Source organism: Zootoca vivipara, chromosome 12 (genome assembly GCF_965207765.1).
Source record: "Zootoca vivipara chromosome 12, rZooViv2.hap1.1, whole genome shotgun sequence".
Taxonomy (NCBI): Eukaryota; Metazoa; Chordata; class Lepidosauria; order Squamata; family Lacertidae; genus Zootoca; species Zootoca vivipara.
In genome coordinates, this window is record NC_142595.1 from 45,989,633 (window position 1) to 46,003,700 (window position 14,068).

Genomic DNA, 14,068 nt, shown 5'->3' on the forward strand with positions numbered 1-14,068 from the left:
TGGGTCCCGCTGGCTGGCTGGGGCACTCAGCGGTCTCGCTCCTCGGAGGTATGGCTTATTTTCAGGGTATGGCTTTTATTTCCTAAACGCTTAAAATCCTGCTATGGCTTATATAATGACTACGTCTTAAAATAGGGGAAACACGGTATATTGCATGCTTGTGTTTTAGTCTGTAAACTGGCCTGTGATCTCTTGATGAAGGGTGGAATAATAATAATAATAATAATAATAATAATAATAATAATAATAAGCAAGACCCAAATAAGAAAGATGAACTGTTTTTCTTCCTCACACATCCCCTTAGGAGTTCAGAGTAAAACAGATTGATAAATATATTATTGTTCTGTTGTTTTCTTTTAAAGAACTCTACCTTCTGCTATACTTTTCATAGGTGTGTATATAAACACACCTATGTAATTCAAGTAATCATATGGGTTTCTTACATTTGTTGAGGTGCATGTAATCCAATCTATGTCACAATTGTTTTAGGCATGCATTAGAAAAGTATGTGAAAAGTTTTGATCTTATTAATACACTCTCTTCCAACGCTCACCGATTTATGCAAACCCATGAGAATGATGAGTTCCAACCATACTTAAACCCTCAAAGCCTCTCACTTCACATAGACTTCCTGGCAAGGCGCACAGGGTCCTTTGGAAACCCAGTATGCAGTCTTTCTTTCCCATGCTTATTGCACTTGCTGCCTCTTCCTCGTGTGTGTTGGGCTTTCCATTCTATTCCTTCCTTCACTCAGTCTGGGTTTTATAATGGGTTTTTATATGACAGCTATTTCTTCTTCCTCTTTCCCTCATTCCAGGTGGCCTCACACAGAGAATTCTGACCCAGTCAGAATCTACAGCATTGAAGAAACCTGGAGAATCCCATAAGTTGAACTGTTGGTGTCACTGGATTTGATACTGACAACTACTGGGTGGATTGGTTCCAACAAAAACCTGGAGAAAGATTGAAATGGCTTGTTCATGATGTACTCTATGGTTACACTGATTATTATTCCCCTACAATCTGAGGGTGATTCACAGCCTCTAAGGACACCTACACCTTCTATCTGCAAATGAACCGCCTGAAATCAGAAGACATAGTTGTCTACTACTGTGCAAAATTCACAGTGAGTGAGATCCCAGTACAGTCATACCTCGGTTTAAGTACGCCTTGGTTTGAGTACGCTTCAGTTTAAGTACTCCGTGGACCCGTCTGGAATGGGTTAATCCACTTTCCATTACTTTCAATGGGAAAGTTCGCTTCAGGTTAAGTATGCTTCAGGTTAAGTATGGCCTTCCAGAACCAATTACACTCATACTTCGGGTTAAGTACGCTTCAGGTTGAATACTCTGCGGACCCGTCTGGAACAGATTAATCCACTTTCCATTACTTTCAATGGGAAAGTTCGATTCAGGTTACGTACGCTTCAGGTTAAGTACGGACTTCCACAACCAATTACACTCATACTTCGGGTTAAGTATGCTTCAGGTTGAGTACTCTGTGGACCCGTCTGGAACGGATTAATCCACTTTCCGTTACTTTCAATGGGCAAGTTCGCTTCAGGTTAAGTACGCTTCAGGTTAAGTACAGACTTCCAGAACCAATTGTGTACTTAAACCGAGGTATCAATGTAGACCTCATACAAATACCCGTTCATTTGGTGACAAATCATCAAAAGAGATGACATCAAAGAGCCACAAACTAGAAAGGGTATGGTACAGAACAGATGCATAAAGGGGGGGGGGCATATCAATGATCCACAGGTGTCATTCTTTGGCCAAGCTCCAACCTGCAGTGAACTGTTCCAAGATCTTCCTGTTCCAATGCTAAATATCCCTTCAGAGACAGTGTCCTTCCCCCATCTGTCCATTTCTCTCAGGCATCCCACCCAAAACAATGTGGCTAATACTGTATGTGCACTTTTTAATTGTACATTTTGAAACTGCACTTATTGTTGTATTTTAAAATGTTACCTGATAAATTTGTCTCTCCGCTTCTTTTGTTTTTCAGTTTGGTTGCAATAGTTAAAAATGAACAGTCTTAGCCTTCATTGTTAAATGATACTTTTATTTCTTGAATTTGTTCAAATATGTGACAAAAATGAAATGTATCTCAGCGGCTTTTGACACCATTGACCATAACATCCTTCTGGACCGTCTAGAGGGGTTGGGAGCTGGGGGCACTGTCATACAGTGGTTCCGCTCCTTCCTCCTGGGCCGTGTTCAGAAAGTGGTGGGGGGGATGAGTGTTCAGACCCCTGGGCTCTCACTTGTGGGGTGCCTCAGGGTTCTGTCCTCTCCCCCAAGCTTTTTAACATCTACATGCAGCCGCTGGGAGAGATCATCAGGGGGTTTGGGCTGGGTGTTCATCAGTATGTGGATGACACCCAGCTCTACCTCTCTTTCAAATCAGAACCAGTGAAGGCAGTGAAGGTCCTGTGTGAGTGCCTGGAGGCGGCTGAAGGATGGATGGCGGCTAACAGATTGAGATTGAATCCTGACAAGACAGAAGTACTGTTCATGGGGGACAGGAGGTGGGCAGGTGTGGAGGATTCCCTGGTCCTGAATGGGGTAACTGTGCCCCTGAAGGACCAGGTGCGCAGCCTGGGAGTCATTTTGGACTCACAGCTGTCCATGGAGGCGCAGGGCAATTCTGTGTCCAGGGCAGCTGTCTATCAGCTCCATCTGGTACGCAGGCTGAGACCCTACCTGCCTGCAGACTGTCTCGCCAGAGTGGTGCATGCTCTAGTTATCTCCCGCTTGGACTACTGCAATGCGCTCTACGTGGGGCTACCTTTGAAGGTGACTCGGAAACTACAACTAATCCAGAATGCGGCAGCTAGACTGGTGACTGGGAGCGGCCCCCGAGACCACATAACACCGGTCTTGAAAGATCTACATTGGCTCCCAGTATGTTTCCGAGCACAATTCAAAGTGTTGGTGCTGACCTTTAAAGCCCTAAATGGCCTCGGTCCAGTATACCTGAAGGAGCGTCTCCACCTCCATCATTCTGCCCGGACACTGAGAAGCCAAGTTGCAGGGAACTAGGCAGAAGGCCTTCTCAGTGGTGGTGCCTGCCCTGTGGAACGCCCTCCCAACAGATGTCAAAGAGGAAAACAACTACCAGACTTTTAGAATACATCTGAAGGCAGCCCGGTTCAGGGAGGCTTTTAATGTTTAATAGGTTACTGTGTTTTATTTTTCTGTTGGAAGCCACCCAGAATGGCTGGGGAAACCCAGCCAGATGGGTGGGGTATAAATAAATAAATTATTATTATTATTATTATTATTATTATTATTATTATTATTATAGTATCAGCTGGTATTGTATCCCAAACTAATTGATATGGGAGGTTCACTGCTTCCATTGCCACAAACACCTCACAAGAAATGCAAAATTAATATCAGAGTAGCATTATAATATAATGAAATATAATGATAATGGTAATTATAATATAATGAAATATAATACAATATAATGAAATTATATTATGAGATTATTTAGTAATTTTTCTTCATCTGTTGCTCCTTCATGTTCAAATTAGGCTTCATCAGAATAATGTAACATTTTGGCCCAAAGATACAACCCAATAGCCCAGCACTAGAGGCTAAGATAGAGAAGATCTCTACTGCTACCATATATTTCCCCTTGGTGCTCAGGTAGGTAGGGACAAAGGACAGCCAAACACTGCAAAATAGCAACATGCTGAAGGTGATAAATTTGGCCTCGTTGAAAGTGTCCGGCAACTTCCTGGCTAGGAAAGCCACATTGAAGCTGATGATGGCTAGAAGGCCCATGTAGCCCAGGACAAGATAAAACATGAGGACGGAACCTTCATTGCATTCAACTATAATCTCTGTAGCCTGGGAGTGCAGGTCCATATCTGGGAATGGGGGAGAGGTTGCCAGCCACACTGCACAGATTGCTGCTTGAATAAGAGAACAGGAAAAGACAACTGAGTTGGTCAGTTTTTTGCCCACCAGTTTCCTCATGCTAGACCCTGGCTTTGTGGCCATGAAGGCCACAACTACTGTGATGGTTTTGGCCAGCAGACAAGAAACAGCCACAGAGAAGACAATGCCAAAAGTAGTTTGACGGAAAATGCAGGTCACCTTTGTAGGTCTTCCAAGAAACAGCAAAGAACAGAGGAAGCAGAGGAGGAGGGAGACAAGGAGAATGTAGCTGATGTCCCGGTTGTTGGCTTTGACTATAGGGGTATCTCTGTTTTTGATGAAAATTCGTAGCACGAAAACTGTGATGAGTGAAAGAGAAACAGAAACCAAACTAAAACTGATCCCCAAATATTCTTCATAAGACAGATATGTCATAACTTTGGAGATGCATCTGTCTCTACTCTGGCTTGGATACTGCTCATCTGGGCATTTAAAGCATTCATCCATGTCTGAAAAAAAAAGAAAGGACCCGTCATTGTGCCAATTTCTATGTAAACTGAGTCTCATTCTTAGAACTCTGTTCAGTGTGGGATTTGCTGGTCATTCTGTCATCTTATTATTTTATTTGTATCCTACTTTTGCTTCAGGGAGTTGGCCAAGGGACCAATCCAGGAACAGTGCACTGAACCCAGAACATCCTGTTGACATTCCTGCCTGACACTGGCAAAAATTGATAAGAATAGGGCAAAACTGAACCCACTGTTGAACATGCTCTTAACCCTGAAGGATGTTACTTTTTTTTGTATGCCACAACAGCCGCAATAATTCTACTTGCAAAGAATTGGAAGAATGAAGAATTACCAACAGTGGATGAATGGCAGAAGAAGTTGATAGAATTTATGAAACTGTCTGAGCTGACCGGGACACTCCGGGATCGGAGTGAAGCAGCAGTGGAAGAAGATTGGAAAAAAATTAAAATTTATTTAAAGAATAAGCGTATAATAGATTAGGATCAGTGGAAGTGAGGGAGATACAAAGAGGTTGTAGATAATACAATGGTGTGAAATAAGTATTGTTAGAAGAGAATCATAAATTAATTAAGAGATAAAATATAGATAGAGTGTAAAAGGATAAGATGTAAAAGACAGATAAATAATGTAATATTAAAGCAATATAAGTTAATATAAGATTCAGAGTTAATATAATATTTAGAGTTTACTAAGGATGATATGTAAAGAAACGCAGAAGGAGGTGGAATGAGGAAGTCAATAGATTAGAAATAAGGGTTATAAATTAGAATTTTTGTTTTTGTATTTTTGTATTCTGTATTTTTTGTGTTTTGTATTTACTTTTTGTGTTTTGTTTTTTGTATGTTTTTGTTGTTTGAAAAAAAAACCTTTAATAAATACATTTTTTTTTAAAAAAAGAACATGCTATTAACCCAACAGACCTTAGTGGAAGATTGATTTCTGTTATTTGGGGGGCTGGAGGTTCCAACTCAGCTTAACAGAAACACAAAGCCTCCATTGGCTTGAATAGGCAGAATCAGATCCTGCAATTTGGAAAATGGCCAGTGTGACCAATCTTTATGTCACCTTTTCTTCGTGAGTATTTGCAAAAGTGCTAAAAACACACACAAAAATGGCAAATTGTTGGCTAGAATAATCGATGAAGTGCATCACTTACCTTTTTGGTCCGATATTTTCCCTTCTGGGCAGGGAGCACAATCATAGCAGCAAAACTTCTCCCCTTCTTTCTTTTTCTTCTGATAACCAGGAGGGCAGGAATCACTGCATACAGAAATAGGCATCACCTATTCATAGCAATGAAGAGAGATTAGGGTTGGAAAAATTGTGTGTAGGGTACCAGGGGCAGGGGAGAGTCTTCATTTGTTGGCAAGCAAAGAAACAAGAAAATAGTAGACTAGTGTACTAGCAAGAAGCTGGGAATCTCGCCTTCCATACCCCTCAACTACCCCATTTTAAGCGGGACATATTGTAAATTACGGAAGCTGTCCCAGCTTCTGATTGGCTCCTGGGATGTCCTGTTTTGGCTCCCACAAGACCATGGCCCTGAAAGACTTTTTGGGGCACCATGCTCTTGCACATTTCACCTTTGCTCACCAAGGAGCGTGGCCCAAAATATGCACATCCTGGTTTTCCTTCAGTGCATGTTGGAGGGTGTGACCTTCACAGATCCACTATCAAGCTACAAAGGTAGAGAGGGAATTCATTGGGTGTGGCATTAAATGTTTTTTACGTTTTGGAATGTTGGAATTTGCTATCTCAGGAAAGAAGCAGCAGTGATATTAGAATAATTATTTACTGATCCAGAGCCATTTTGCTCCACAGTGACAGGATCCCCCCCAGGTGTCCTCTTATAAAATAGCATGGCTGCAGCTGTATCCCTCCCTCCTCTCTCCCAAAATTAACGTGACATTTATTATTTCAGCCATTCATATATCTGAATCCTAAAAAAAAGATGTAGGTCTTATGTGTTCCAAATTCTCTGGTCATGGAGGAGGGAAGATGGCCTGTTGTGGATGGAGTTGCACTCCCCTAGAAGGAGCAGGTTCTTTACTTGGAGGTACTCCTGGCTAGGAGTGAGTGCTTATTTTCAGTTATGGCTGGTTGGCTAGCTACTGCCCCTTTTTACAGATAAATTAATTGACTATGGTACTTCCATAGTGGATAGCTGCAATGCATTCTGTATGGGGCTGCCCTTGAAGATTGATATGCCACCTGATCCAAAAAGCAATAGCCAGGTTTTTTCCCCCGTGGCTTTTGATACATGTGACATGTGATTTCAGGGTTCATTCTATTCCTGTGACTATAATGCCATCCTTATATCATACCCAATCAACAGTGCCTTCAGGGTGGTTAAAAATGAAAGTGAAAAGCCATCAACAAAAATAAAAGCAAGCAAATAATAAAACTACAGTACTAAAACTACAGGTGCCCCCCCCCCAAAAAAACCACCCACCACCTCACTCAGGATTTATCTTTCTCCTGCTCAATCCTAGCCAAGTTGAAAAGGGCCTGGTTAATATTTCCCATTTAGCATGTTGTTACTTGTACAGTGCATATCAAATTGCTTTCATATGTTTGTTGCATTTGACTGTGTCGACCACAGCAAACTATGGCAAGTTCTTAAAGAAATGGGAGTGCCTGATCACCTCATCTGTCTCCTGAGAAATCTCTATGTGGGACAAGAAGCTACAGTTAGAACTGGATATGGAACAACTGATTGGTTCAAAATTGGGAAAGGAGTACAACAAGGTTGTATATTGTCTCCCTGCTTATTTAACTTATATGCAGAATTCATCATGTGAAAGGCTGGACTAGATGAATCCCAAGCCAGAATTAAGATTGCCGGAAGGAATATAAACAACCTCAGATATGAAGATGACACAGCCTTGATGGCAGAAAGTGAGGAGGAATTAAAGAACCTTTTAATGAGGGTGAAAGAGAGGAGTGCAAAATGTGGTCTGAAGCTCAACATAAAAAAAAAACTAAGATCCACAGCCACTGGTCCCATCACCTCCTGGCAAATAGAAGGGGAAGAAATGGAGGCAGTGAGAGATTTTACTATCTTGGGCTCCATGATCACTGCAGATGGGGACAGCAGTCACAAAATTAAAAGATTCCTGCTACTTGGGAGAAAAGCAATGACAAACCTAGACAGCATCTTAAAAAGCAGAGACATCACCTTGCCGATAAAGGTATAGTTAAAGCTATGGTTTTCCCAGTAGTGATGTATGGAAGTGAGAGCTGGACCATAAAGAAGGTTGATCGCTGAAGAATTGATGCTTTTAAATTATGGTGCTGGAGGAGACTCTTGAGAGAGTCCCATGGACTGCAAGAATGTCAAACCTATCCATTCTGAAGGAAATCAGCCCTGAGTGCTCACTGGAAGGACAGATCCTGAAGCTGAGGCTCCAATACTTTGGCCACCTCATGAGAAGAGAATACTCCCTGGAAAAGACCCGGATGTTGGGAAAGATTGAGGGCACAAGGAGAAGGGGATGACAGAGGACGAGATGGCTCTCGAAGCCACCAACTTGAGTCTGACCAAACTGTGGGAGGCAGTGGAAGACAGGACTGCCTGACATGCTCTGGTCCATGGGGTCACAAAGAGTCGGACACGACTGAACGACTAAACAACAACAATATTTGCTGCATTAATATACCACCTCCCTTTAGTTCTAGAATGCAATAGGTGCCAGTAACTCTATCATGGGATCAGTACATGGTAAAGTTAATCAGTAGAGGAAAGTTTTAGCCCCACCCCACTCACCTATCCTGAATCGTCTACACTGATAAGGGAATTCTTGCCCAGAGTATCGAAGAATCCACACCTGATTAAAGCTCCTGTGCCACACAATGATTTTGTCATTAATGATGAACTGTTTCCCTTCACCAGCGTTCAGATTCACCATTCCAACTTTCATTTTAAGGAAGGAATTGTTTGGGAATAGGTCCATGTTCACTATATCAAAGCTGGCTATTAATTCCCCACAATCATTTAAAGACACATTTTCTCCAGCTGAGTTGTTAAATGAAATGCCTTGAAGAAATGGGTGGAGCTGGTGGGAAGAAAACAGGGAAATATAGTGGAGTCTCTCTTTTTGGTGTTGTTTTATGAATATGTTACTTGATATTCAAATTTTTCACATATTTTTCATATGTGCATGTGTACACACACACACACACACACAGGACCCAAGATCGAAGAACATTGTTATAAGGTCCTTTGGGCACAAGCCAATGAGAATGACAACAAGAAATGCCTCACTACCTTGATGAGACATGCTCTTTCACTTCATGCTGATTACTTCATTATAATGAAGCCATTTCATTGAGGAAATATTACCTGCCAAGGTTGAACACTGTGAAGGTCAAGCCTTGCAAACCCCATCACTGCTCTGTGTTTGATCCAAGAGGATTCCATGGCATGCAGCGCATGAGCTATGGCATAGACAGCATTATAGACATTGTAACTATGGCCAGTCATGCTCATTTCAAACACAGACCTGGGAAGGCTCTCCAGTCTCTCTTCTCCAGTACATGTTATGTTCACCTTTGCTGGCAACCTGAGATTGGGAAAAGAACATTCAAATGCCTGCTCCCAGAAAACCTTGAAAAATCCATCTTCTTGGGTCGGATGAGATTTTTTGTCCTGGATATATGTGCGGAACCCGCGAGGCTCATTCGAGTGAATTGCAAAGGATATGGTGCCATCAAATATTTGAAAATTCCATTTCCTTAAAATGAATGTTACAGAAAAATCTATCTGAGCTGTCATAATCCACACTCTTCCAACAGATGTGTTTTCCCCCAAGTCGGGGATTAAAAAAGCTACAATGGTGGTCAACCACATGAAGGTCATAGTTTCACCATAAGTGACAAATGCTTTGGCTTTGCTCTCCATGAAAGGCACGTTAATACTCCATCCCATATCGACAAATTCATCAAAGGAAAGGAAATCCCCCTGGTTAGGGATTCTTTGAATGAAAGCTGAACAAATTTTGTTCTGAGATAACAGGGGCTCTAAGATCTGCAAGAAATGGTCTCCACTGTCATCATCCACAGCAAAGAGCCCAACCCAGGTCCACCCGAAATGCTGAAGCAGAAGAATAATTCCTGTGTACTGCTGGTTTTCACTGGGTGCCATGTGGTAAAAGGAACGGACCTGTTTCGTATGACCCTCTTCTGGGGCAAATGCTCCGTATGTAAGCTAAACAATTTTTTAAAAAATGCAAATATTTTAGAACTTTGTTACTATGCATAACAAGGTTGTTTGATTTAGTGCCTCAGAATTCTGTCCGACTGCAACCTCCTTCTGTACTGACTCCCAAGGGGAGGGGCAGAGGCTGCGCAGCCACAGAAATTATTTTGTGGGTGCTGAGACCCCCAGGGGCCTCTGGAGTTGGTGCCTTTTCTCCTGGGGAGATGTTGAAACACTGCATTAGCATCAGTAAAATGACCTTCCTGGGGCACAAGCCTGGGCAGTGTGTATGTGGGTTCTGGGCTGTCCAGATGACAAGACCCCCCCTCTCTGCCTCACCGATGTGGTCCAGAAGAAAGCAGAGCAATATGTTTGGCACCAGCTTGACTGCAGAAGGCATGCAAAACGCCATCCAACTATCATAGCAACTCCACTCTTGATATGTGTAGCCTTTTCTTCTCAGAAAGATATCACACAAGGCAGTGGAGTTTTAGGACCAGAGTTTTCCTTGTCCTAGATGGGCTACCTTCCCAGGTTCACAAGCCCCATCTGCTCCTCACTTCCTCCTACAACATGTGCAGAAACCGCCTTCTTGGCTGTTGAGTCCATTATTGCTCTCGTCCTCTCAATCTGCCAGAGACCGTCTTCTCTTGCAGGTTGAAGTCCTCCATTCACTGGTGGTTTGAGACCTATCAGCTACCCTCACCTGATTTAGCCAGTCAGTCAAAGGCATTCATGGGGTATGGCCACTGTTGAATGTTGACACCTTCTAGGAGTCACAGGTGAGAGCTGAGTGCAAGGTGGGGACCAAAGGTGGACAAACTACCCCAAGAGATGTCCCTCATCAGAGGTACTACGTCTCCCCTAACACCCCATGTAATCTCTGAGCAATGGACATGATTTGCTTAAAAAGAATCTTCTAGAATCACCTGACTGCTCTTTGGAATGTCCACCAAACTTTCAGAAGTCATTCTCATTCTGATTTGGAACTTCAGATATTATACAGAAAATACTTTCTAGTTAGTTTTCCTCTCCCATTTTCATAATCACCCTCAGTATTAGAAAACATTCATCGATTGTAATACTAGTGCAAACTCCAGCCCCTCATTACCTGTGGGATCTTGTAGAGGACTAAGATATCCGCCATGTGGAAGGAGATATCAGAGCCAAGTGCCCCAATAATGGCTACTAGGTTCTTCTGGTTGCCACATGCATAGTTGGGAACAAACCGGTCTGATTTGAAGAGCAAGTCTAGAATAGTGCGGTGGAATATCTTCTCCTGATAGTAGCTGTCATAGATGTGAAACCCAAGTGTGACATTGGGCAAAATCTTAGGGTTCTCATTGATTTCATTGATGGCAAATGCCAAAGCCAGGATGTGCTGGTAGAACTTGGTCACCATGCTGCAAATAGAGTTATATGTCCTTTCAAAAAGGAGTTCTGCACTGTGCACAATGGTTTTGTCGGTGCTCATGGACCATGCTGGTTTGCACAACCCAACCAACCTTTTGAAATACTCCTATGTAAATATAGTATAATAATGCTTTTCCACTGTTGTCAAAACCCATCATTATGGCTGTAAAAAGAACTATAGTCAGGAGCTTCGAAAGTGACTGGAAACAGAAGGCAGGCTAAAGCAAAGAGAGATGGCAGTGGGGAAAAAGCAAATGGCAACTGAAAAGAGGCACCATCTGGAAATAAATAAGCCTTGTAATGGCAGACAGAGACAGACTACATCCACATTTTACCTTTAATGGTTTCACACAGAGACATATGAGAACTGGGATTTGTTAAGGGTTCTAAGAATTGTTGGGAGACCCTAATCCTGTCACAGAGATACAATTCCCACAGTTCCCTGGAAAGAGGGATTGTTTATTAAACCTCGCTTGAATTGTGTCACTAAGCAGCTACAGGATGGTTTGGAAGACGCTAAGACTGTTCAAAGTGGCACAATACTACTTTAAATGTGTAGTGAAGGTATAGCCACAAATAAATGGCATAATATATGATCTATTTGTGTATCTATCCAAAAGTAGCTATCCAACATCATACTTTTTTTCTGTTAACCATGCTAGCAGTTCCCAGGAACTGAAGCTAAGAACTTATTCGTGTGAAGTGAATGGTTTATGATGAATTAATGACCAATTCTTCTCTGACAGGTTGAAAACCAACCTCTTAAATGTGGTTGAATTTGGAAAACAATTTTAGCATTTTTCATCAGAGAGGGAGTGTTTTTCTTAAAAAGAAAATCGTATGGAGTTGCCACTGGGAGAATGGGTCATTCTTAGTTTTCCCAGGCCCCAATGTGGAACAGTTATAAATCACTTTTACCCACTGTGCTGACTTTCTCTTGATAGTTTCCAGGAAGCCATATTATTATTATTATTATTATTATTATTATTATTATTATTATTATTATTATTATTCCCAATTTTCCCCTGATGCCACTCAAGGCCCGAAAGATTTTCAGTCATCCTCTCCCATCTCTGGACGAACTATACAACTCCCGTTGCCTTAAAAAAGCGAATAATATTTTACAGGATCCATCTCATGCTGGATATAGTCTTTTTTCACCGTTGCCTTTGCGCAAGAGATACAGAGCAATTAGATCAAGAACGAATAGATTAAAAAACAGTTTCTATCCAAGAGCTATAACCATCTTAAATGAGGTAACGAAATAATATGATCCCAGGGAGTTGGATGGGTGTGTGTGTGTGGCTGTAATTGTGTTTTTATTTTGTTTTTTATGGGGTGGCATTCAATTTCATTGTACTATGTACAATGACAATAAAGTATCTATTCTATTCTATCCTAATATGGTTCACCACTACCACTTTTCCCTCTAGGAGCCACTAGACAAAGAACTCTAAGCATATATGTAGATAGGCAGACCAATATAGACAAACTGCAAATGTAAAATAATAATAATGAAAGTGTAATAAAGAAATATGCTGATGTAGATGTTGATGTTTAAGGCTACTATTTCTTGTATTTTACAAACCCTACATTTCCCAGCTCAAATGATAGGAGATGTGAAGGGGGAGTCCTTACATCGGAAACTCAAAGCCCAGCTCCTGAGAAGGATATACCTGGAAGGAAACTTTGGGAGAAATATAAAGTATCTGAGAGGCAATCCCACCAATGAGGAGGGTTCCAAGCTCATGCCACTCATGTGGAACGGGGAAGGAATCCATTCCAGGACATTTCATGGCATCTATTTTGCACTCCTTCAGAGGCAGCAGAAGAAGAAGAAGAAGAAGTGTGACCATTTTTGAGAAAAGCACTTCTTTTGAACAGATCCTCCTGTGTCCACCTACGGTCTCACCGCAGGCACCAGTCTCAGTTTTAAAAGAAGCTGACAATTGATACCAACTCACACTTCCAATATACAACGCAAAAAGAAGCATGGAAAAGCAAGATTTGAATGACAGGAAGCACACGTGGATTTGAAGCCAGAAGTATATAATGAAAGGTGCAGAGTGCGGGGAGCTGTCTCAGTTCAATCTGACAGAGCCCTGCTCTGCCCTCGCCCCAGCTCTAAATGTCACAAAAGGAAGGTTTTATAGACAGTTTCTGAATTACTTATTGATGTTGTTTCTAGTGCCTTCTGGAAAACCGAAGTTGCACTGAACTAATTATTATGATGTGGATAATTGTAGAGAAATATAATTACCTCCTCTGAGCTCTGGTGCTGAAAGGCACAGTTGGTATCAGGTGTGTCTATTGTCACCCTAATTGGAGAACACGTGGGAGATGAGTTGGAGATGAATACAGATAGAAGGGAGACATCTTTGAACTTTGAACAGTTGGGACATCCTTATCCCCCATTCCCACTTTCAGGATCCATCTGCACCACATTTAAAGGAGTAATATACCACTTTAGCAGTCATGGATTCCTCCAAAGAATCCTGGCAACCCCAGTTTGTGAAGGGTGCTGTTTCAAGACCCCTATTCCCTTTGCAAAGCTACAATCCCTCTTCCACAGGGACTCTAGGAAATGTAGTTGAGTGGGAAATAGGGGTCTCTTAACATTTCTCAGTACTCCTTAAATACTAAAATTCCCAAGATTCTTTGGGGAAACCATGGAAGTTTGAAGTGGCATAACAGTGCTTTAAAAGTTTAGTGGCAATGAACCCTATGAGAGAAGATGTCATCAATGAAAGTCACTCTTACATATTCCGATTTGCTGAAATCTGTTTTTTCCTGTTTCTTGCTAGGGGATAGTGACAGTCACTCTTGGCTTGATATACGTAGAGTGATTGTGGTCTACTATTTGCCCATCCTCCCTGCAACGTTGAAATGGGTGTTGAAAGAGGGATAGTTCATAATTCCCTGAACTCCATCCTGAAAACCTAGAGAGTTACTGACACTCAGTGTCAACCGTAGTGAGCTAGATAGGAACCTGCATTATGCTGAATCAGACCATTGGACTATTTCCCTATTGTCCA

General features: G+C 41.9%; 2 protein-coding genes across 2 annotated transcripts; both read right to left on the reverse strand.

Moving 5' to 3' along the window:
* Nucleotides 1-3,500: 3,500 nt before the first annotated feature.
* On the reverse strand, nucleotides 3,501-11,022 carry LOC118094801 (vomeronasal type-2 receptor 26-like). Its single transcript, XM_088654843.1, has 4 exons — nucleotides 10,732-11,022; nucleotides 8,251-8,478; nucleotides 5,580-5,706; nucleotides 3,501-4,402 (listed from the first exon to the last, which is right to left on the reverse strand). The coding sequence occupies exons 1-4, from the start codon at nucleotides 11,020-11,022 to the stop codon at nucleotides 3,501-3,503; spliced, it is 1,548 nt and encodes a 515-aa protein (XP_088510969.1).
* LOC148684102 (vomeronasal type-2 receptor 116-like) lies at nucleotides 8,748-9,566 on the reverse strand. Its single transcript, XM_088655708.1, has one exon. It carries the CDS (start codon nucleotides 9,564-9,566, stop codon nucleotides 8,748-8,750), a length of 819 nt encoding a protein of 272 aa, XP_088511834.1.
* Nucleotides 11,023-14,068: the final 3,046 nt, after the last annotated feature.